Consider the following 25708-nt stretch of genomic DNA (forward strand, 5'->3'; position numbering starts at 1 on the left):
GCATACTTTAGTTCTGGAATATTCATAAATATACGAAACAGATGTACTAACCAACCCATAGTTTATATGGACACATATGAAAAAAAAAAAAAAAAAGAAAAAGCAGGGAAGGAAAACAGATCCAAAACATCTCAGCAGGGATTCAAATAACCTTTTTCAGATACTATTCATTCAACTAAGGCTATCTCACAACACCTGCAACTTCTTCCAAATTCTTAACCCAGACCAGACAATATTGCTGCTTCTTTCCCAAGAGAATCAATGATTGATTTTCCCTGTGTTTCTATAGGGCTGTCAATGACTGACAAAGTAAATCCCCTGGAGAAGCAATATTTCTAAATAAATACTAAGGCTTTGTGTCAGATGGTTCTGGGTTGTTTCAAACAGTATTTATCAGTTACAAAGGAAACCTAAAAATGTATGTATATAAATATCAAACCTTGCTTTAGTACTATTAAGCAATTATTGAAAAAATACTGAAATAAAAAATCATAAAAAACCTAACAAATAACATTTTTATAATTTTGAATGGCCTTCTATAATATAATGTACTGGTAGAGTTTTCAGTCCTGAGAGATATGGGCCAGGTAAAGAGTGAAGACAGGATCCTGAATTTTAGGGAAGCAAACTTGCAGCTCTTCAAGAAGCTAGTCAATAGAACCCCCCTGAGAAAATGCCCTTGAGGACAGGGGAGCAGAACAGAGCTGACAGATCTTTAAGGACATTGAGCGCAAAAAAAAATCTCCTGAAATCCAGGCATAAGAAGTCATGGAAGAAAGGCAATGGCAGAGTCAACCTACTGGTAAAACTAAGGGGCAAGAAGAAAATGCATAGGCAGTCCATTTCACAATGTGGAAGTGCAAACAGATATTCTGGGAAGATCATAGGGATGTAGTCCAAGGCATGTATCAAGGTATGGCTGGAGCTGAGCAGCCCTTGGTAAGCGACACAGAAAGTAACAAGGTCTATACAGCCAGGATAGAATGGTCAGGGGAATGGAGTTCTCCCACAGCAGAGGTGACTGACAAACTGGTAAGAATGAATGAGGAAAAGACTGAGATATTCAACAACTTTTTGCCTCAGTCATCTTCTGACAGTCTCTTTTCTCACACCTCTTGAGTGGATGGACCACAAGAAAGGGAGCAACTGTAAGAGATCAGGTTCATGACCACCTGAAGAATTTATATAAATCTACAGGACCTAACAAGATGCATCCCAGAGTCCTGAAACCGATGGTGTTGCCAATCTGCCCTCTATGATATTTAAAAAGTCATGGCAGTCAGGGCAAGTCCCAGGTGACTGGAAAAGTGAAACATGATACCCGTCTTTAAGAAGGGTACAAAGGATGACCCTGGAAACTACTGACCTGTCAGCCTCACCTCTGTGCCTGGGAAGATGATGGAACAGACCCTCCTAGAGTCAGTGCTAAGGCACATGGAGGACAGGCAGACCACGGACAGCCTGACCACGGACAGCCTCCATGGCTGCAGGAAGGGCAAGTCCCATCTGAGAAGCACAATGGCCTTCCAAAGCAAAGTGACTGCATCAGTGGACAAAGGAAAGGTTACAGATGTCCTTCATCTGGACTTCTGTAAAGCCTTTGACACAGTCTCCCAAAACATCCTTCTGTCCAAACTGCTCACAGCTTAATGCATTCGCTGAATGGTCACATTCAGAGAACCAGTCAATCCCTCAATGTCTGGATGTAGATCAGTGGTGAGTGGCGTCCCTCAGGGTCTGTATGGGGACCAGCACTGATTAATATCTTCACCAATGACACAGTGGGACCAAGTGCACCCTTGGCAAATTTGCAGACAACACCCAGCTGAGTGGCGAAGCCGACATGCCTGAGAGACAGGATCTCATCCAGAAGGACCTGGACAAGCCCTGGGAGAGAGCCCACAGGAATCTTAGAAAGTTTAACAAGACCAAGTGCAAGGTGCTGCACCTGGCTCAGAGCAGCCCTGGTACCAGCACTGGCTGGGGATGCACAGATCACAGCAGCCCTGCCCAGAAGGGCTTGGGGGTGCTGCTGGCTGAGAGGCTGTACCTGACCCAGCCATGGGCACTCACAGCCCAGAGAGCCACACGAGTCCTGGGCTGCATCCAGAGCAGCAATCATTTCCTACATTTTATGAATCTTACGCTCCTTTGAAGAGCTGGGGCTTTAGGAGCATTCATGTTCTTAAACTTAATCATAACCACATGGAGGTCAGTGTGACGGCCCATCCAACTGAAGCAGAACTAGAAAGCATATTAAAAGCTAACTACGAAATTATTTTATATGTAACCTACAGAGTTTAAAAAGCCATTTTAACAATGTTAGTGTCTTGGTATTCTTGAAAACAGAGCATGTCAATGAAATTACTCAGGTACTTCAATATTTCTACAAATCGGATTTCTGAAGTTTGCAACTAAAAAGAAACAAAAGGTGTAACACGCAAACAAACTCAGACAAGCGAAAAAAATAGAAAGCAGGACAAAACCCCTATTTCTATACCTTTCCTCCTGTTGCCTATTTCTGATGGGGAGACTGCAGAAGAGCCAAACCCTCGTAGTTTCATTTGCATTAAGTGTTGACATCTCTTTTCTATAATGTAAATCTGGACTTTGTATGATTTTGTTTTAACCACTATTGAAATTACAGATTCAGTAGTAGTTCACATTAGTAAAGAGGAAAGAATGACAACCACAAGTAAAAGTGATTCAACAATTTAAACCCTCACAAGTATTTAGCACACATGATACCACCACGCATCATTTAGCGTGTACTATGTTAGTTAAAAATGAAGTAATGTATATAACCAGGAGACAAGTCTACTTGTCTACTAATAAGTAATGCTTAATAGTCGTACACAATTTTGAATGAAAACCACAATCAGTTGCCAGTATCAACAAAACAAGCAGGCAGCTAGTGCTTGGTTTGGTTGGGCCTTTTTTTTTAGCTTTTTGTGTGAATTTTGCATAGGTGAAAGGGAATTAAATAGCACTTACTAGTGCCAGACACAATATGAGCAAACATTAGACACAGCATCAATGCACAGCTCTGTATGTGCAACTCACTTTTGACCTCCAGCATTCTTGCTGAAAGTCTAGGTCACAGAACAGGACCTCAGAGCCCTTTGTCTGTGTGATTTAAGCTCATGGTTGTGAGTCACAGTTAAACAGAGAGCCCTGTCAATAATACTGGTAAAGGATCACATTTGGGGAAAATTTTTCCCCTCTGATCTTCACAGCAAAATAATGCTTTCTCTGTACAAGTTTCAAGTGCAGAACTCCCATTGAGGTTTCATTAAAAAAAAAAAAAGAGTACAGAATACATAGCAGAGATCTACACTGTGGATAGGAGACTCACAGCAGGAATTGGAGAATAACTTTGCCCTTAATTTGAACTCATGCTCTTCCCTTGTTCCCCACATTGCATCTGAAAGATCCATGTGTAGTTGCGTTTTCCAGTCATGCTGCAAATATGAATGAAGAACATTCACACTCCCTCTGATGACTTATACGAAACACATATTTCCAACAAAATGAACAAAAATCATTTGGCAAGACCAGCTGATGAAGAAACATCTCTTGTGTACCTCATTCTGATGTTGCTTACTCACAGTGGGAGGAATAACCTTGAACATTCAATTTTCAATGGCAGAAATGCCACTTTTTCTTCAGAGTGCTGACACATTATTGCAGTGCTTGATACAGATTTATTTGTGTATGTGTGACGGAAGCACTACTGAAAGCTGTTCAATTAGAGAGACAATAAAAAACTACACCTTCTAATATAAAATTCTGTTACTGTAATTCTTATTGTACTTTAAATACAACCATAGGGGTTTTATTTTCCAGAGCACCATTTACTGAACAACTTAACTGAGCATTTACAGAGTAACTTTTATCAAGCAGTGCTCATAAAAATCAGCCTCTATGGTTTTTTGCAACTCACCAAAACTTCCTCCTTATTCTCCTGACTTTTCCAAAATTGGGGAAAAAGAAAAAATTGATCCCATGGGAAAAGAAATTGATGTACACAAGCTTCCACTACTTACAGATTTAGCCTGACAAAAGGACAATCTTTTCCATCCCACTGAATTTTTTATTTTATTTTTTGCTTCTTAGTACAGTTTTCACGATAGCAGCAATCCTATCACAGACAGCTTCAGTCAAACACTTTCATTGTGAGCAGTCTCAGTAATTAAACAGGTCTCAGTAGTTACAGATCCTGCTGTGTCAAGGTCTACACCAGCAGGCACCATCACTAGACATGACAGAAACAGAGAAGGCAATTTTAACCCAAAACCAACAGGAATAACCTAACAAACTTCCTATGTCTACAATGAGCAAGTCAGACAAGACACTGTCAGGAAAACTGTGGATTTGTCCCACTGTCAGGAGAAGTGACCACTTTTTGGGTGTAGAAAATTCTGACACAAAGAATAAAGGCTTCTCAAACACTGTTACAGAGAACAAAACTAGTATGGTTTAGTTTAATACTAATAATTTAGGGCACCTTTTGGGAGCTGTGGGAAATTATTAAACATTATTGTTAATACACAAAATAAGCTGGTTTCAGCATTCATCTCATTCTGAGGAAAAAATCACTAGCATAGCTATTAACATGTTTGAATCAAAGCTTTATACAAAAATAGCCCATTTGCAAAATTCTGGGCAAAATTCACTTCCAAGTTAATTTACAAATGAACTTCACTTCAAGCACTGGCATCTGCTAAAAACAGGAAGAAAAATTCAAGATTCAACTTACAATGGAGTTTTTGACCATGAAGACAAAAAAGAAGCTAATATCTCTGGTATGAGGTTACTCTCTGTTCAGGAACTTGGCTTTGGAGTGTTACATTTTGCATGGAAAAATCTGTGAGGGGGGGGAGGGATTAATGCTAGATGGAACGGAAGATAAACAAACATTTCCTACAAAACATTCTGGGTTTTCATAGGATTTTTAAAGGGAAGGGGAGGAGGGAGTCAATATATTGTCTATCAACATCTTTCAGTATTGATTTTAAATCCATTCCCACCACAATATTTCCACCTTTGATGACACATTCTCAAAAATGTAGTCTCATTATAATAATCTGCATCATACGACAGAGAATGTGGTTTTTAATTTCTAAATTATCACTCATACTTTAACATGGAAAAAGCCTGAAAACAAAAACAGAAGCCAGCACTAGAGTACAAATCACCAGCCACATGCACCTTTCGTTGTCGCTGATATTTAACAATTCTAACTGATGCAAATACAGGGAACTGTCAGAACTTGCCTGTATAAAAATAAGACCAAATAAACAAGAAACAAAACAAAAAAATAAAAAACTGGAATAAATTAACTCAAATAACTAGTGCGATTGAAGGTGCTTGCAGCTAAGGCACTCGTGCTTTTTTCCACTTAGGAAGCAGCAGATGTTTAGGCAATAGATGCCCAGGCATCTTCCTCACTGAAAACACACCAAACCTCTCAGAAACCTCTGAAAGACCAATTAAAACAAATCTTCAGGTCTGCAATACAAAAATCTGGGTGCACAAGCTTCAAAATTAGCACCTCAGATATCACAGACAGAGAATAATGGCTCTAGTCAGTTGGTTTGGCCAATCTGCAATTAGAAGGCTCTCTGAAACTCCTTATAAGCAAAAGTGAAGGAGCAGGAGTTCATTTTTGAACAGAGATATCAAGAAGATAAAAAAATTCCCTTAAGGAATCAGTGAAAGTCAGATTTGTAGTCTCAAAGAAGGCACTGGAAAATGAAAATCCCAGTATTTCATTAGCCAAAGGCCACAATATGTGGGCTGGAATGAAAGAGAAAAAAAAAAGGAAAGAAAAAAAAAGGGTAATATGAAATTTTGTGGGGGGGAAAAAACCTGAGGGCTATGATAGAGACTGAATAAACATCAGTAAGTATGTCCAAAACAATCTGTGCTCTTATTAATCATAATTCTACAATGATAAAAACACCGTCTTTTGGAGTGAAAACAGTCATCACTGTCACATGCTCCATTATGGAAAGGATTTATGTGGTTTCCTCTTAGCAATGTAAACCAGGGCTTGAAAGGTTCCCCATGTTTTGCTTTTCAAAGCCCTCTGATGGCAGCTACCGGGCATTACAGTGCTAATCCACATTTAAAAACAGCAAGAAATTCTGGAAGAAAGGAGTGTTGCTCCACAATGTTTCAGTATAACAAAGAAGTGAAAGTTAAATAAAGCAAAGGATAGTATCTTTAATCCAGAACTGAAATTATGGGTCATATTCCTTTGCTTTAATGTTGGCAAGTTCACCCCAAAATTTCTTGTAATGCCTTGCAAAAACTATAATCACATTGGATTCACAGCAAATCCCCACTTCTTACCTCAAATCACAGTTCAGTATTTGAAGAAAAATTTGGACTCAAAGCCCGTGTTAATAGTTCTGAGCCAAATTTGTACCATTTTAATGCTTTTAATGACCTCTATTTTAAATCGAGCCTCTCTTCAGGGACAGTAGTTACAGTCTCCTATGACTGCTAAAAGGAAAAGTAAGCCCTATCTCTCCTTCTCTTTGATTTCAAGTGAACAGAAGGCCAAGGGTACCCAACACTGCTGCATTCATTTTCATCTGCTTTGTTTAAACAACCAATTATTTTATTTTCATCAATGACCTCGTTAGCACAGTTACTTGCATCTGCAGTGTAAAAAATGCTCCATAAAGTAAATTCTACTTCATAGCAAACCATATATTTGTGTATCAAGCTATTACTTGATACTCAAATACACCACCACATGCCATTGAACCTGCTCACCTTTTTCTTATTTACTTGTATAAATAGCCTGTCTATCTTTTCAAAAAGACACCTCAAAATGAGGGTTGATTTACAGGACATACTGATGGAGTCAAACTTTGCTAATGACCAAACATAATGAAGTTTTTATCCTAGGATCTCCATCAGGCCACTTTAAAGAGGAACTTAAGTTCTTCTACACAGTTCACAAGACCCTTTGAAAATGTGCAGTATTTCCATTTGTCAACTGGCATTGACAAATTGTTTCCAGGGCAATCCCTCTTAAGCCATAACAAATAGGAAGAAACATGAAAGAATATAATAATAAAAAAAACTCTACCACAAAATGAAATATTACATCATAATGAAATATTACATAATATTCTATGTTTTTTTAAATATGTACCCACTAAAAAGAAATCTACAGCTTGAGGAAAACACTTAACAGAGAACTAATCAGATGACTATGTTTGTCGCAATGCTACTTGCTATAATACAAAATACAAAATGACCATCTGTAAATTATTCCTTGGGCAGGACTTTTAAAGCATGTAGAGACACAAACATGGAAGTGTGAATTTTGGCCTCAACTAAAAAGGAAATAGTAATGAATCTGGTAAAATGTACCACAAAAGTAGGGCCTTCTTTTTCCTCTATAGACTTTCAACAACACCTTTATTAAACGACTTTGGTAACAAAATAGAGAGTGCTTTTCTCTTAGAATGGTCTGGGTTTGAAAGGACCGTTAAAAGTCATCTAGTCTAACCCCCATAAAATGAGCAGACTTCTTCAACTAGAACAGCTTATTTAGTGCCCTGTCCAACCTAGTTGTTCTAGGGATGGGACATCCACAACCTATCTGTGCAACCTGCTCCAGTGTTTCACCAACCTCATTATGAAAAATGTCTTCCTTATATCTAGTCCAAATCTGTTCTACTTCAGTTTAAAACCATCACCCTTTGTCCTATCACAACAGATCTTGTTAAAAACTCTGCTCCTCATATTTTTTAGAAGCCTACTTTAATTACTAAAGGCCAGCAGTAAGGTGTCTTCAGAGCCTTCTCTTCTCCTGGCTGAACAACCCCAACTCTCTGTCCTAACAGTGAAGGTGCACCAGCTCTCTGATAATTTCTGTGACCCTCGTCTGGACTCCCTCCAGCAGGTCCATGTCCTTCCTGTGCTGGGACCCCAGAGCTGATGCAGCACTGCAGTGGGGTCTCAGCAGAACAGAACAGAGGGGCAGAATCCCCTCCCTGCCCTGCTGCCCACACTGCTCTGGATGCAGCCCAGGACACATGTGGCTCTCTGGGCTGTGAATGCCCATGGCCGGGGCATTGTCCAGCCTCTCACCCACCCAACAGCACCCTCAAACTCCTCTGAGCAAGTATGATGATTCTGTGTCTTTAACACTGCTCATTAAACTTATGGATAAACTTTATCATTCCCTAGATTCTCCCTCGCAGTCTTCATAGAAATCCTTAAATTGAGTTTTAATCCCACAAAATGGGAACAACTTTCTTGGAGAGAGCTCTTGATCATAAAGAAAAGTGTGTGTCCCCTGCTGTGTCCCACTAAGTTAAAAAAGGGTCTCCCAATGCCAGAACAGCACTTGGGGCAGGAAGAGGCACTTCTCCAAGCAGACATGTCCTAAAGACCTGAAGGTAAATCATACCATAATCATAGGCTCATATTATAGCTACCAGGGCACAGCAGGACTCCCAGTTCCAAAGGACCTGGAGGCTGTGCAGGGAGATCTGACACAGCACAGCTCTCTGCAAGGGATGCTCAACTGCAGACCCTCGCATGTTTCTTTTCAACCATGTTCCAATGTCCATTCTGAAACACACCACCTGCAAAAGTACTAAACAAAATATAGAAAACCCAAATAATTTGACACGAATTTTCCCTTTTCTGGTCTTTTGAAAATGTTTTATGGTTATAACACTTAGTTTTTGAAACTGGGCCCTTATTGCATGCAATGTTTTATGCCTGTAAAGAATAACTGCACGAATTAAAGAGAGAACACTGAAAAGACCCAAATCACTGGCCCCTGTCCTGCCTGATTTAAGTCCAATTTCCATGCATTTTGATCATCTTAAATTTAACTCTTGGAAGTTTAAACTGTCAGTTAACTCAAAATAAGTCCCATTAGATAGGGTAGGCACTTATTCTCCTGATTGTTTGACTCTTGTTGAAACATGCCTGCAACTGATTGCAAAATAATCACTGTTAAAAAACAGGGTATGGAAAAACAAATACTTCATAAATGAAAAAAACAAATTTGTGTTTTTAATTCACTCATACCTTGTAATTCTATCTCAGATGTATTTAGTTTTATTCCACAATGTACTGAATAAACAATACTCAAATAACGCTACCAAGCCCCAGACTCAGCAAAGACTGGGTTTTTCCATATGGAATAAATACTGGTATAGTTTTCCATATGTCTTTGCTTACTTTCAGTTCTAAATATAAAAACATTGCAGACATGAATAGGCATAGACAAGTTATCAAATCCTGCTACAGCCAAAACCTGGACACAAATAAAACATCATAAGGCAAACAGGTTTGGACTCAAAATTAAACTCCAAGATTCTGAGTGCTATAGGCAGCAGCTGCTACACTCAAAACACGTAAGTGAATTTTCCTCAAACTTTGGTTGATTATTTTTTTTGTTTTGCTTGTCTGTTTGTTTCAGTTGTTTTTGTTGTATTTGAAGTGTTCACAGAAAATTAATTTGCCATTTTGACAGCCCTAATATGTAAAGTGTGGATAAAAGAACAAATGTATGCATTGAAAGGCTACTTCCCATTTCCAAACAAGAATAAGTATGTTCCTGAAACCCAGCCAAGCAGCTGTATTTCAAAAAAGTTCTGTTTCATTCTTAATTTGGAAACAAAGGAGACTGCTTTGCAATGTATTATTTACATTACTCTAATAACCTAGAAACTGGATCATGTGCCTGTACATATAAAAACTTAGATTGTAATTTGGCTGACTAGACTGCTAATCATATTTTCAGCTGTTTTGCTAACAGACTTTTGTTTCATGGGACTAAGATGCCAGTGAAATACTTCAAAAACAACAAAAACTACACGACATCTTAAAGTGAGGGAAAGAAACAGTTTTGGCTTCCAACTGCTTGCTGTCTGGCTGTTTGTCTTTCCTGAAACACATGGCAATTCACAGACAGGACAGACTGCTTCAGAAGAAATAAACTTGTAGACAGCTCTCAGTAAGGATTCAATTCTGACAGATCCTCAGCAACTGCAGTGTCAAGTAGGACACTTCTAACTCCACTGCAGTCCTCAGATTTTATAAAGGTATTTGTACACCACCAGGAGCATCCCCCATGTGCAGACACTACTTCAGAGTTGTTTTTGTCAAGCTTGAGAAAGCTCTTAGAGAAGGGAGAGAAACTGCTGTTTCACATAAACTCCTGCTCAACTTTCATCACTCTTATGTCATTAGAAGATATCCAGAGGAAAGACAGAGCGGCCAGATCTCTCTGTAGTCAGCCTGTTAGCAAAGTTATTACTAAAAGAATACTTGAAGGAACTTACCAGTAGAGAAAACAAAAACTGTGTTGTCCCAAAGACCATATGTTTTCAGAGCATCAGTAAGATTTCCTACAGCTTCGTCCATGAGAGTCACCATTCCTGCATAATGGCGCCTCTTCACATCTTCTATGGAAGAGTATGGTTTCACGTATTCCTCAGGGACCTCGAGAGGTTCATGCACAGACTGAAAGGCGAGATAGAGAAAGAGGGGCTGGGGTGCAAGGGTTAGAATGGAAATTGGTTAAACGTAAAGTAATAAGTGCAAAAGTTACTGCAGCAAAAGCAGACCTCTTTTATCAACAGTGCAGGTAGTGCCTTTGATTTCTTCTACAACTTCTACATCTTCTATTCCCTGCACATAAACTACGAAAGCTTTGAAAAATTACTTTTGAAAAGCTGTGGAAAAGCACCGGGTCTATTTTTTCTTCATGACGTAATTGTTAACAATTTCTTTCTATTAAACTTCTCACCTTAAGCTTCCTTTCTCTGTTTAGAAGTGCAAACTACTTGCTCAACCATTTCTAAAAATGTATTAATTACATTAAAATAGAAGAAATGGAGAAGGGTAGCAGGGCAGGACCAAAGCAGATTTTGGTAGCAGGTGAGTTTTACCACTGCTACTTCTCACATTTAGCTCGATGCACCCATTGAATAGCCCTGAACTGCAGCTCAAACACAGCTCTCCCCATTAATATTTCATCAATGTTTTTAGAAGCATTCTTTAATGCTGAAGTTATCAGAGTAACATCAGTTGCCTGTACCTTTTCAGTTTTGTGATTGGCTATAAGATCTATAGCTCTTTCTGTGAATAAATTTGTGGAGTACACATTTTTAAATCCAGTTGCAACTTCTTCCCCATCTCGAAAGTCCAGAGCACAGCGCGTCACATTCTTTGCTTTGATGAGGACACAGCGATCATGAGTATAATAATCCTCACTGCCCAGGAGATAGCCTACAACAGGAAAAGATGTCAAATGAGCAGGCCAACATCATGTCACATAAACACATACATCAGGAGGAGAAAAAAAGTCAAACACAAATGTCAAAACATTAGTGGTTTTGAGCTAAAACACAAATTCAGCCCTGGACCACCTACTGTGAGACCCCTGACACGTCTAAGTAGCTCCACATTTAATACCTCATAGGCTTTTCACTGCTAATGCCAGCATTAATTTCAAAAGAAATTAAACATTTTGAAAACAGTATAATGACCCCTTATTTCTACTTGGATGTCCATGAGCACAAAAATAATGCACTTACAGCCAAGGCAGTGATCTAGCCACAAACTAGTCTGATTGTTGGTGGTATGATTTCTGTGTTTGTATTTTGATGTAAGGTCTCCACCTCTACTGGAAAGTTTGGAATTTTAAAATCCATTTATTCAATAACACCCAAGTATGAATCATCTTTTATATCTGTTGTAATGCAGTTTCTGATCCACTGCTGACACCAGCTGGTGAAGAAGAGACACCATCATTTAGAGATATCCAAAAGAAATTAAGTAAAAAACCTGCATGTGTCAATTTGCTCCTACCTAGGGCTAGCCTGTTAGGCATGGAGAGCCCTTGTGTTTTAGCATGCACAAATAAAACTTTTCAAAATCACTCGAATCTCAAAAATTACACTTGAAATTGGATTTTAGATTTCTCCCCCAGTATCCTGAAAAAATGGATGAATCTGAAAAAAATACAGTCCTGTGTTTTGCAAAAAAAAGAACTTGTGACAAAAAACCAAAATGAAAGAAATGTACTTGAACATTTTCTTTTCAGCAGCTGCAGCCAGTTATTTCTGCAAAAACAAATGTACAGAAAAAATAAAGTTGTCTTAAATAAAATATAAATGTCTACTATATTTTTAGGAGAATAAAATGGTTAATTTTTCAAAAGATGAACTGATTTTATAGGCAGATTGCTTACATCAATGTACTCAGAGGCACATGTCACATTTTTTCCATTTTGAATGCCCTCTGGGCGAGACTGCATCAAGTGTGCCATGGAATCATAATGGATGCCTACTGGAATCACATGAACATTGCAGGATAAAAAAACCACTATATCCTCTGAAAAATTATGTCACATTGAGCACCCAAAAACCATACCCTGTCCTCAGGCTCCTGTATTTAAAGCCTGCTCAGTCCCAGGGTGAGATTTCACAAGGAACAACAGCCTATCTACAACCATGCCATCACAGAGATCCCAAGCTCCTGTGAAGGGATGGGAGAAAGCACAAATGCTTAAGCAATGAGAGCCATTATATTCCAATCCACATATATTAGATTAATTCAGTTGTGAAACCACAGCCCTGAGCTCCCTGAAGAGTGAAAAGAAGCAAACTATCTAAGGGAACAGTTTTTCCCACCTCATGTTTGGATGATCATAATTCATAAAAGGCACACACATAGTACAGTCACACTCTTCATTTAAGCTGCAGGTTAGACAAGAGCAATGCACACTTCTGCATTGAAATGAACTATTTTGAAATTCATCATTCAAGGAAAGTGTCTCCAAAACACTTTCAAGGAAAGTGCAGATGGACCTCTTTGAGCTCAGTGCTGTGCAGAATGAGATGTACATCAGACAGCTCAAATCGCGTAACATACGTGACACTTGTGCAAAACTAATTAATGTGGAATTGATACTGGGACAGGATCCCAAACCACACTCAGAACAATAAACAAAGCACAGCTACACGCTGCTCTGCAAGTAATGCACTCACATTTAGGCAATCTACTGTTTAGTCTGAGAGCTTCATTTCCTAACTTGTGAGTTTTTGAATACTACTTTACAGAGGCTTTCACACCATCTCACCACCAGCTCTGGAAAACCAAAGCTTCACAAATGGGCTGTAATCCCCCTTCCCTATTCCCCTGTGCTGCTGTAGGTAGGAGACAGAGAATTCAGAGCAAAAAGTTACTGGGAAGGAGGGAGGAGTGAGGGAAAATGGTAAGAGAGAAATACTTGGAGCCACACAGTCATTCTGATACTTTCTCCAGTAAGTTGTAAAGCTTGAGCATACATTTAAGGTATTGTCATCTTTTAAGGAGTGATACTTTGAAAATATGCATAGCCAGGTATGGCTTTACTTATAATTCAACAGTAAATCCACTGCTGTTACAAGAATGGGGCAGTTTCTGATCCTTTTCAACACTGCATTTATTGCCCATATTAAATCAAACCATTACCAAAATAAGTGTCAAATCCTCTGCGGGTTGGAAGGCATTCTTTTCTGTACATCCCCAAATGCCACTTCCCCACCATGTGAGTAACATATCCCGCCTCTTGAAGTAGCTCTGGGAGGAGTTTCTCATCCAGTGGCAGACAGCTGGGCTGACATGGCCAAATTATCTCGTGTTGTAAACCAGTGTGGATCTAGCAGAGAAAAGAAGTGTGAGAGATCCCTTACAATGCAGCCCACAGGTTAATTTATAAGCAGGTAAAAACAGAAGCACAGCAGCATTAGAGATTAGCAAAAATTTTAGGGGCTCTTCATTTTACCAGTGTAGCACTGAAGATGACGAGGAAGCTGCAGGTGAAGGGCAGGTGCTGCATGGAGGAAAACAAAAAAATAGCACTGCAAGAGTTAACATCTTCCCAGGCTTAAATCAAGCTCAATGAAAGAAACTCCAAAACAAACAAACAAACAAACAAAGACACACACACAAAGCCTTTTATGCTTTTAGCTAGAAATCTAACAGGTAAGAATTATCATTATGGTCCGTTTGAAGGCTAGGGACATCTCAAGATGGAATGAGAATTTAAATGGGATTGAAATGGGCAAAAATGCATACGGTGGGTGAATCCAGCAAGCTTTTGCCTGTATCAGAGAACAGTCACTGGAGGAAAGGTCTAGAAAAGAAAACTATTTTTCTATTACTCTTCTAAATGGACATTATATATACATACTTGTATATTTATTTGCATGCTTTAAATTAGTACAAGCACTACAGAAAGCATTTGGATATGGGGATTACACAAGCTTCACACTGACTAGATCTGATATTCACTAGTCCTACTAAAGTTTCCAGTCTTACAAAGTGGTGAATTTTGTATTAGTTTACAAAACCATCACTGATAACAATATTTCAAGTAGTGTATCACACCTGATATAAGGAACCTCCTCAGTTACTGATACTACAAGCTGACTTTTGTCAACTTCTCTGTCTTCTCCACAATAAAAAAGGCACTTCCCTAAACCTAGGCCTGCCAACATATGTACACAAGTATATATGTCTTGTTTATATATTAAATGCTTCTAGCAATCTGTGTGTGTCAAAGCACAAAGTCTCCAAGATTCCCTGGAGCAGATGACCAGATTTTATGACTTTACTAAGCACACCAGTGTAGCAAGCTGCATGATTAACTTTCAAAGCATTGCTTTGAAATTTAGCAACTCTCTGAACTGACTTTTAAAACAAATAAGCCGTGCTCTTAGGCAAGTGGGTAAGGCCCTTTTCTAAAGGGCCTACCACTTCCTCATCTTCTTTGAACAAGGAGGTTCCAAAAATTAAATTATAGTATATATTTTCTATTATACATAAAAAACCATTAAAATATTTAAAAATGCTTTATTACAGAAAGCATTAGTAAACCAAATGCACAAACTAGCAAAGCATTGTAATTTCTTGCACTGTATCTGGAAAATGAGAAAAAGGAGGAGGAGGCAACAATAAAAAATATCTATAGCTACCTTAGACAATACCATTGCTTTTCTTTCAGACGGCCTGCAAGGTGGCTACCAAAATTTCAGCTCCACATTTAGGTTACTTTCTCAAGTTTCTAAGCAACAGTTAATCACATCCATGGGTAAAACAATTTTTAAAAAGACCCCACATATTTGCTGCATAATTACTGCTGCATGGAATGTCTCCTCTATTAAAAAAAAAAAAAAAAAAAAAAAAGAAAAAGAAAAGAAAATTACTTAAATTTTCTAAGATTATTTTACTCAATTGCAACATGGTCAACACAAAGATTATTAAATTATCAAGTCAGATATGTGGGATGAATTTAAATCCAGACTGAACTATAGGTATTTTCAAAGTCCACTTTTAAGATATGATGCAGCAGTGGCCCCTTTCTTAGAAAGCACATTCAGATTATGAACAGTATTTTAAAAATATTCACTACGAAAAAATATTTTAGGTTATTTAATAGAACAAACTCAAGGGTTGTTAATGATAATGTAAATTGCTTTTTCCTATTTATCATTATTAATTCTTCAACTTTCAGGAACCAGACAAATCCTACTTGGAAGGAGTGTCACCTAGAACAACATTCCTGCAAGAAGAGAGAGCATCCACTAATACAGGATGATATTTATTTTCTTTCACTCAGAGCAGTTTATTTGGCAATCACTGAGGTTAACATGGATGTGCAGGACTTCTTGAGACAGAGGGGAAGTTCCTGAAACACACTTAACCCTTTGAGAGCTTCTTCCTTCTGTCTATGCTGTGTGTCCATACTTTCTTTCCCATCCCCCACTCCCCATGTTTTTGCCAAAACTGCAAAAAGGATGGTAAAGGATAGAATGATACCAGTACTATAAAACCCAAATCTTGTATCTGCATAATTGGAAGAAAAAAAAAAGGTGGGAAAATCAGGATAATCACAATGAACTATTTAGACACCCAGACTAATGCCCATTCTGTGCTCACTCCACCGAGGAGCGCCGAACATCTTCACCTCCTGCACCAGGTGGAGGTGAATGTATAGCTTGTGGCGCGTTTGGGCGCTGCACTGGAAATAAGTAGCAAACACAGAACAAGCAATGCTCATCTGCTTCTGTCTGCGTCTCGACCGGGTTGTCCAGTGGAAAAATATCCAAAAGTCAGGCGACTAGGGCAAGGATATTTTCCAGGACAGCCTGCCGTGCCTGTTAATCCAACCAAAGCACAGAGAACAACTCGGCTTTTCTGGAAGAGAACAATTTGCACTGATTCCATGTCTAGTTTACTCCCGAGCTCGCAAGGCGAAGTTTGCACCTTCAGAGCAGCTGGTTTCCGCAGCGCAGCGGCACAGAGACCCAGCAAGCCCCAGCGGCGGCACGGGGGCTGCCAGAAGCGGGCAGGGAGCAGCCGCAGCACGGCAGGGGTGGGAGCGCCCGCCCTACCTGGTAGCGGCCCGACAGGAGCTGGCTGCGGGACGGCGTGCACAGCGGCTGCGTGTAGTAGCGCTCCAGCCGCACGCCGTCCGCCCCCAGCGCGTCCAGCCGCGGCGTGCGGATGGCAGAGCCGTGCCAGCCCACGTCGCCCCAGCCCAGGTCGTCGGCCAGCACCAGCACGAGGTGCGGGGCGGGCGGGCGCGCCGCCGCCGGCAGCGGCAGGCACAAGGGTAGGCACAGGGGCAGCAGCCGGCTGAAGCACAGGCTCACCAGCCGGCTGAAGCGCGGGCATGACTCGCCCGCCCGCCGCGCCATCCCCCGCAGCCGGAACTGGGCCGCGAGGAGCGCGCCGAGCCGGGGCTCCGCCCGCCGGGCGAGCGGCGCGGCCCACGGGGCGGTGCCGGGCGAGCGGGCGGGGCTCGGGCGCCGCTGCGGCCTGGGGCGGGCCGTGGGGCTGGGGGCCTGGAGGGTGCAACCGTGCAGCGTTACGCCGATGGGATTTGGTGTTAGCTTAAAAAAGAAATTGTAAAGGTTTTGACGTGTTGGTAAGGTATGCAACCCGCTGATGCTGGCGGTTCCTTCCAATTTTGTCTTGCTTGAACTCCTATATTAAACACCCGGTTCAAACCTCGGAGCCTTTCCCAGGGGAACCAGAGAATTATGTGCAGGCTTGTGTCTCAAGTCATCTGTGGTTTTAATGAAGTCAGTACAACATTATGAGGACAGGACAGAGTGCCTTCTCGTAAAATTATCTGGACTGTTAGTTTTGCCTTCATAGCAGCTCGTCTTTCACACTGCCTACAGAGCTTATTCTGTGTGTAAGCACAGCAAGGCAGCTGCAACACACATACGGCCTTGCTGCTGGCCAATGTGCAAGAGGGAAAAACAAGCTGCAGCCATCACTGAAGATGCAGCTGAGGTGAACGAGGCAACGATTATTCCTGTTGGAGAAACTCCTGTCAGCATCAGCTGCTAGTGCACACACCCACCCACGCACTCACAGGAGAGAGAGACCCGTGTGTCTTCCCTCTCCCTTCAACCCACAACCCCCTGCAAAATCATAAGCAACCCGTGCTTTTTTCTCTCCATTTTGTCCATTCAGATGAGAAGCCTAGATCGAGGTCTGGCTGTAAAATGGTGCTTGTGACTGTTACAGTGTAGGAAGGAAGTGAAGTAACACAGAAGCAGAAATAGCAGCAATGTCAACGGGGCTGTTTCTTCAAACCATGTAATTGTCTAAAGCAATATTGCAATCTACCTTAGTTATAAGCTTGATGTAAAATTCAAGAGAGTGAGAGGACAGAAATAGCTGTCAGCTCTGATCAATTTTGTTCATCCATGGAGTATATATAAATTTCAGTGTCCAGTGGAACATCAACCATATATTTCCCATATTCCATTTAGCTGGAATGGTTAATACGTGTATTCCCAATATAGCCATTTGGTAACAGGCAAAAGAACAGTCCACATTAAAATTTGTTTTTCTTGGTTGGAAAGCTAAATATTGAGTATACTGGATTCCCGACTATTTCCTGACGAGTCTCTGTAGAAAGAAAGTTCCTGCTTGTTTTAATGAAATCTAGTGGATAAGCCTATGAAGCTACAAAGTTGGGTTTTTTAAAATCCCACAGGTTTCCCTGCTGGTTTGAAAACAACAGCTATGATGAGTGATGTCAGCTTTTTTTCTGCAAAGACAATGTCCTACAATCTACAGCCCATACTGGAATGAGAAGCCACTGTACTGTCCTAAAGTCAGTTTTCTCCAAAGTAAATTCCAGGATTACTGACACACTGGTGTGTGACTATGAGTAGTATTTTCTTTCTTGAAATGTGATTCATACTGTTCAAAAGCTTCAAGGTTCCGTTTTCTCTTGTTTCTAGTTCAGATCCCATGACCAGCCTCAAATGTCTCACTGAACTGTTTCTTTTTCTAACTTCTTCCATGTCGGTATTACAGGTAAAGTTTCATTCAAGTGTTAGCACATTCCCACAGAAACCCTTTTTGCTCTCTCAAAATAAGTACTTTGAAAATCTGCACAGTGCTGGTGAAACCAGAAATTTTGAAACAAAATTCATAATTTCTATTTACCTTTCAAGTTATCATGGTGTTCAGATGTGGCTGAATTCATACTTCCTTGCAGAGAAGCACCAAGAGTTATGTACTGGTTATCCTATTCCAGTAGAACTGGATATGCTTGTTGCCTGACCACAGTTAGTGGTGATTACATTGAATAGTCTTAAATAGATACTGCAGATACTGCACAGTCAGTCTGAATGTTGCTGCCTGCCATATTTTCTAGGATTTTGGGGGTTTTATTTATTTTATTACTAGTTGAGGGAACTGGAACCCCAGTCAGAAAAAACTATTTCTCTCAGAGAGTATTCTCGTGAATCAAAAGAATAAATCCAAGAAATGGTCTATGTTTAGTCTCTTACATTTCAGTTTATCTTTTCTGAATTTGGGTTTGAATAATTTGGATGTTGCTTTGGGATCAGTGATTAAAGAAGTCATTAGCTTGACACACAAGGTTACAGTATCAGTGTGGATTTATTATGCCGTAAAAAGCATGATGTGGACTCTTGTAGCACATGGAAACTTGGAAAAAAAATTCAAATGGTAATAGTAACATCTACTCTGGTGTGCAAAAACACTGGAGATGGAAAAATATAGGAAAATGGGAAACAAATCTTTCTGAGAAAACTGCTTTTTACATATCCTGATTTGAGTATTTCAGAAAATTTCCTAGATGACCATCATTTTTTCACCTCATTGCAGTCATGTTTCTTCTCTGTTTGCTGATGAGGTTGAAAAAGACTAAAGAAGTCCCTACCAATCTTTCTACACTGGTATTTCTGTTTGATTGGTTAGAAGCCCTCTTAAAACTCAATACTTAAACATTCTTGCTCCTATTCACTTCCTCTTGCTGTGTCTTGGCACAAGTTTACGCAACACCATATCTCAATCTGTAACGAAAAGAAGTGACAGGAAACTACAATAGCTGCTGAACACTTCCCCCAATGCATTTCTTCAGGTTTATGTAGTTTTTTTAAAGGATTGATTTATGTATGTGAACCTGTATGTTGGCATGATTTGTAAAGCTTTGTCCTGATACTTTCATTTATCCATGCTGTTCTGATAAATATTCAGTAAGCTGACTTGGGTATCAGAGCAGTAAGAACTCAGGTCAACTAGGAAACACTTTCAAGCATTGCTATCACAGCTACAGACCCTCTAATTCTCAGCAATCCTTGCTTAAAACAACTTCTGATGTCTCTGCTCCTGAATTCATTGTTAAAGAGTAAGGCATTCTTAAGAAGTAACAGAGAGCAACAAGATATTTAATTTGTCTTGCGTGTGGTCAGTGATGAATCCAGAGTTGTTTTAGTCTTGTAAATTGGCTGCAAGAAAGAAAATATAGCCTTGACCCAGAAACATTGTTAGCTTATCTAAATCTTGAAGTTAAATGAAACTTAGAACCATGGAATATACTAAACTGGAAAGGACCCACAAGTCTCATTAAGTCCAGCTCCTAGCCTTGCACAGGACAATCCCAAGAATCACCCTTTGTGCCTGAAACCATTGTCCAAACACTCCTTGAACCCTGACAAATTTAGTGCCATGACCATCTCCCTGCGGAACACACCCCAGTGCCTAAAAACTCTGTGTGTGAAGAGGTTTTCATAATATCCAACATAAACCTCCGCCAAGTGGGCTTCTGGCCATTCTCTCGGGTTCTGTGACTGGTCACCACAGAGAGGAGATCAGTGTTGGTCCCCCATGATGAAGTTGTGACTTCAGCTACTCCTCATACAGATTCTACTAATGGGCCAAGGCTTGATCTTGGTGTGACTTGGGTCACAAGAGCTGTCAGTGAGAAACCCCCAAAGAAATCAGTGTCTGGGCTTGTTTAATACTACACTGTAAAATGAGAGAAGTCTGTGTCAGCTACACATAGAAATTAGGGGTTGGGAGGTTACAGCTGGAAATGCAGTACCAGCTGCCAGAGGGTACAGGTTCTGAGTTCACTTGACTATTCATCATTCTTTGCTCAAGCTGCAGAAGGCCTTCACCTTCTGCAGTCAGATTGATCCAGTTGATACATGAATCTTCCTTCTGAATCAGAAAAGGAGTTACAAACCCAATTCTAACTGTCAGGCTGGGATATGGAAGCATTGTTGGAACACTTTGGCATAGTAAAGCTAATTAAGAAAGTATAGATGAATCTGTTTCAGAGTAACTGTTCCACTACACTCCAGGATGTGAGGTCTAGTGAATTTGCATAATCTTGGGAAATACTACAATTTAAAACAATGTTTCTAAGCATTGTTCTTTTTCTCCACAGTATAAATAAAACCATATAACATCAACTTGTACTTCAGATTTCTTAAATGCTCACAGAGTCACAGTGGTTAAGTGCCTCATTACAAATAATGTTATCTTTAGAAAAAGTAACATTTTGATGGTTCAGCAAAATAGAACTGAATCACTTATGAAAGTGATTCATAGCAGAATAGCAGAGAATAATTTCTGAATGGATTTTTTAATTCAAGACAGTATGACATGCAAACCTGGCAGAGCTCATATATTTAATTTTGACCTGCTCTATAAAAGATATTCAAAACAGCACAATGTAATGTCAGCTTACTTTATCAAGAGTGACTGTTCATTACTCAAATTGTGTTTCTCCTGGTATATACTATTAATAGATTTGCTTCTTTGTTGAAGATTTAGAGGCACCATCTCTCTTGAAGGAAGTGCATTTTGGACAAGATTCATACATACTTTGAAAACATTTATCTATAGCCTAAAGGACAGCATTACTAAGTTGGAAATTTTTACATTGTTATTCAAAAGAATTATTGAGAATATTATTGAATTCTGAATGAGTGTTTTATTAATTTAGTGTTTTCCCATCATACACACTATCCCAATGCTGCTCACCTGGTTTATTGAATATTTAACACTCATTAAAGCTCCTTTGCTGTGAATTTAATTATATTTTTTCATTGCTAATATTTCTATGCAATAATATATGGCTCATCTATATTTGCTTCAATCTATAATTAACAGTAAGAAAAAAACTGACCACCTTTGGTGCCTGTCTACTGGTTCAGATTTAATACAGTAAATCTGTAACTTAAGTTTTGTCCAGAAATTGAGCAATAATATACTGTTTGTTGTAGCATATTACATGTAATATGCCAGATGATTTATGTAAAATTGTGCTTCCTGTATGGAAAAATATAGAATGGGCCTCCTATAACTATTTCACTGAGAAGAAGTAGATTTCCGTCTTCTATGAGAATTTCTGCCAGGCTGGTACACAGAGAAAAAATGCCCAGAGTTCAGTTTACCTTTAGTAATGCCTTTATTATTTTAATGGTTAATGGTATGTCTTTCAATTCCTTATGAAGTATTCTGTGTAGAACTAGTGACATGATTTTATGGGAACTTGCTATTCATGTGTAAAGACTGGAAAAGCTATTTCACCTCAAGGGCAGGCAAAGGAGGAAGTGTGAGTGTGAGGGAGGGGGAAGAATTTGCTGTTGGACAGAATCAAGAGCACATTTTTCATATGGATTAACGCAGATCTGCCAGCCAATGTGGGAGCAAGCTGAATCAATGATGTGCTCATTCCTGCCACTTTCTGCTCTCAATTGCTACTGAGAAGCAGAACACAGGGCAGCTCATCAGCTCTGCTCAGTTCTCTAATGTAAACAGCGCATACAGGGAATTAGGAAGTAATGCCGTTGAATTTCTCACTCATGTATGTCAATGAAGATCTTGAGTTGAGTAATTAGAAAATATGAGTAAGTTAATTCTCTTAATTTTATGCATATTAATGGTACTATTTCCTACTGCACAATTTGCTGCATCCTCATCTATGTTTATATTTTGGGACTTTCACCCTTTTTCTGAAGGCGCGTTCTTGTTGGTTCAGTCAGCACCAGTGGCTCCTGTATAATGGTTGCTGGATAATTTTTACCTAAAAGTTCAACTTCCAATTTCTGTCCAACTTTGCTGAGTTCTATGGGAACATATGCGAAAGCTAGACTCTGCTGAGCTCCGTAGCTGAAACATCCAGATGTGGTATTGCCAATAACCTGAAAAGAACCAAAACCAATTGTATTTATTTTCAAGATGCAGTGGATTTTCTGGAAAAAAGAAACAAAAACAAAACAACAACAACAACAATGAAAAAACCCCATCCAAACAAACAAACAAAAAAACCCCAACCAACCAAACAAAATACCACCAAACCCCAGCCAACAACCCAAACAACTAGACATCTCACATTTAGGTTTATACACTTCAGACATCCTGAAAGTTTCAAGTGTGTCATGCAGTTCATAATATTCTCAAGAGAGTAAGACCACCTGAAACTGGGAAATTTTTGCTTCTTAAAAAAATACCCTGTTCTTATTATGCTTAATTAAGTTTTCACGGGAACATATACAATACACGTGCATATGTTTATTATCCATAACAATTTAACTGCTAGTGAGTATTTCAACATAATATGTGCTGAAGTGTGGAGCCCCAAACTTTGCTGTTTAATTTCTTTTGAGCAAAAGTGTTTTCTTAGAACAGCAGTGAACTTGCAGAAGAAGAGAATGGATGACAATACGTTAGTCTGCCCCAACCCTAGTTTCAGTGACTTGACAGCATTTCACATCTTCTCTGTAGTTATTTAACCTTTACTTCTTGCTTGAAGATTAGTGTGTTTATCACAGCTTCAAATTGCTCTGTGCCAGCAAAATAGAAATAATGCATTCACACTTAAAACACAAAGATTCAGTTCATGGGGAATTAAGACTGATTTTTGCAACATGAACTATATCCTTGCCTTGCCATTGTGCCACACACTTTCATTTCCCTCTGGATCAACATTATCTGTTTCCAGTGTGAGATATATCAGTCGTCGTTTGAGCCCCTTTTCTTTAATCTGCTTCAGTGCTTGTTTTCCTGTAAAGTCTGCTGCCTGAAAAAATAGAAGGTAATGATGATATAAATTTATTTGGATTCTCCAATATATTTAGAGATCTAAATATTCAAATGTATCTTAATGTGTTTGCCCATCACTAGTATTTTGTATGAAATATAGATGAAATCAAATCTTTAGCAGACAGTAAATCTTGTATCTTGGTATTTTAATACTGGTACATTATATTATATACATACATACTAGTACATTATGTTATGTTATATATATATTCTGTATATTCATTTTCGTAGATCTCAGCCTTTAATATCCATAATTCCAATGTAGTGGAAACACATACATAGTGAACTGTGGTAAAGACTACCTGCCCAGTCAAGGCTGTAAGCCAGAAGACTGTACATCATCTCAATGTCTATGAGAAGAAGTGAATTCCAACACCCAGATCGTAGAGTCTGGGCCTTGCTCTGTCAACATGCTTCATTTTGAAGCCATCATCAATTTATGACATTAATCTGTCAGTATTCCACTTTGATGTCTCTGCCAGGCTGCAGAGCTGGCAGTTTACTCCATATCCTTGTTTTAAGGCAGGTACGTTTTGTTCCCATATCTATCATTTCATGGATTACACAGCAACAGAAAACTGCTGTTGTCTGGAGTTCCCTTTTTCATCCTGCTAAGAAAGGTAAGCAGGATTCTCATATTTCCAGAAGAAGACTGCACAAATGAGTGACTAGAATGGGTGTAGTCATTGGCAAGTTTCAGAACCCTCAAGGGTATGTAGGACAGTATTTACTGTATTTGATCACATTGAGCTGATTCTCTCACAGGAACATATAGGTAGGAAGGGGCCTCTAAGCTCACTGAGTGCAATCTTTCACCAATCACTGCCTTGTTAACTACAGCACAGCAGGAAGTGTCATGTCCAGTGGTTTCTTCTTCACCATCTCCACAGATGGTGACTCTGCCACAGGCCTTTATAATGCTTAACAACCCTTTCCATGAAGAAATTCTTCATGATATCCATTTTTTTCTCCTATGGCATAGATTAGACAGAACAAAAGAATTGTATTCAAACTAAATTGCCAAATACACACAAGCCTCCCCATGGGTAGAAATATAACAGCCCTCCCCAAGAGCAGAAATATAACAGCAGTTACAAAGTCCTCTAGCTTTCGAGCCTTTGCTTCACTAGCCGTGAAAGCCATTTTAAGACAGTTGATCTTAGGTCTGAAGAAAGAATTATATTAATTTGATAAATGTTTAAGGGAAAAGAAATGAAATATTGTTGAAGCCTTCAAAAATATTATTTCTGGTAATGTTCTTTACTTTCATTAGAGAATTATTGCACTGTCAGAATTACAAGCAACATGTATTTGGAACAGATATGATACAGTTAGTTCACGTGTTCTTGTATTTCTTGAGGTCCATATAAATCCATGTGTAGGCTCAGAATAAATTATTTAAGTGATGAAGAGTTTTTGCATTAAGAAAGGTTAGGATCTTCAAGCAAAGAAAAAAACTTATGAACCAGTTAGGGAGCAATTAGTCTGAAAATCAAGGTGATTCAACTGGGTATAGAGCAGTTACTGCACATAAAGATCAGAGCTGACACTCTTTGGGAGAAAAAAGCATGAAATACAGCTCAGACCAGAAAAAAGACTGTGAGGATTCATTTTGGAATATAATGTCAAGATGCAACTGCAAAATATAAACCAAAGATCTAACACCAGAGAATAACAAGCTACTGGTAGTTCCCTCTCACTTTTCTGCTACATGGTAGGTGCAACTGTAGGAAACACCTAGAGTCAGAAATCCAAATAAGACTGTATACCATAGCATGGCTCACAGACTAAAATGATTTGCATAACAAAGAGAAATACCAAGAAGTAAGCATTCTACAGGGATACTTAGCACTGAATCAATTCCTTCCTATTCATGCTTGTGTAATATCAGGTATTTAGTCACATGGAATGTAACTGTGGAACTAAAGGCAAGTATTCAATGCCATGTTATATGCCCCAGGTATGGAAACCACTAGAACAAGCAGCTAGCAGGCTTTAGAATCTACCTAAGCGTGGATCATTTTATGCCTGTTGCTTGCAGATACAAAATTAAATCCTTTCCCAATTCATTTAACTGGGCCAAGCTTTTGGGCACCTGGAATAAACCACTACATAGCATTATGCTAACTGAAGATGCATATGAAGAATTTAATGTAAAGGTCTTGTTCTTTGCTATTTTCTGTTCATTGAAGGTTAAGAATATTCCAGTCTTTTTAGAATGATACCTTGGAAAAATAACCAGGATGTAACCTAGAATTCAAACTCTACAAAATACACGCCT

At 39.3% G+C, this 25708-nt stretch overlaps 2 protein-coding genes across 6 annotated transcripts in view; both read right to left on the reverse strand.

Annotated features, from left to right (window-relative positions):
* ARSB (arylsulfatase B) overlaps positions 1-16747 on the reverse strand; it is a 74577-nt gene extending 57830 nt beyond the window's left edge. Inside the window, exons 1-5 of one of the 4 annotated variants that reach the window (XM_050987198.1) lie at positions 16431-16553; positions 15012-15193; positions 13507-13693; positions 11087-11277; positions 10329-10536 (exon numbers count right to left, since the gene is read on the reverse strand). In XM_050987198.1, coding sequence (XP_050843155.1) covers positions 10329-10536; positions 11087-11277; positions 13507-13693; positions 15012-15026 — 601 coding nt within the window. In that variant the 5' untranslated portion in view covers positions 15027-15193; positions 16431-16553. Of the gene's footprint in view, positions 1-10328; positions 10537-11086; positions 11278-13506; positions 13694-15011; positions 15194-16430 lie in introns of all 4 variants that reach the window. The other 3 variants (XM_030237350.2, XM_030237348.2, XM_030237349.2) reach the window with 3 other exon arrangements.
* A 6557-nt stretch (positions 16748-23304) lies between these two features.
* Positions 23305-25708, reverse strand: part of DMGDH (dimethylglycine dehydrogenase) — a 38317-nt gene continuing 35913 nt past the window's right edge. For both annotated transcript variants that reach the window (XM_030236836.2, XM_030236837.2), the window contains exon 15: positions 23305-23404. The gene's annotated coding sequence lies outside the window, so the exon portion shown is untranslated. The remainder of the gene's footprint in view (positions 23405-25708) is intronic.

This window comes from Serinus canaria, chromosome Z (genome assembly GCF_022539315.1).
Source record: "Serinus canaria isolate serCan28SL12 chromosome Z, serCan2020, whole genome shotgun sequence".
Lineage (NCBI taxonomy): Eukaryota > Metazoa > Chordata > Aves > Passeriformes > Fringillidae > Serinus > Serinus canaria.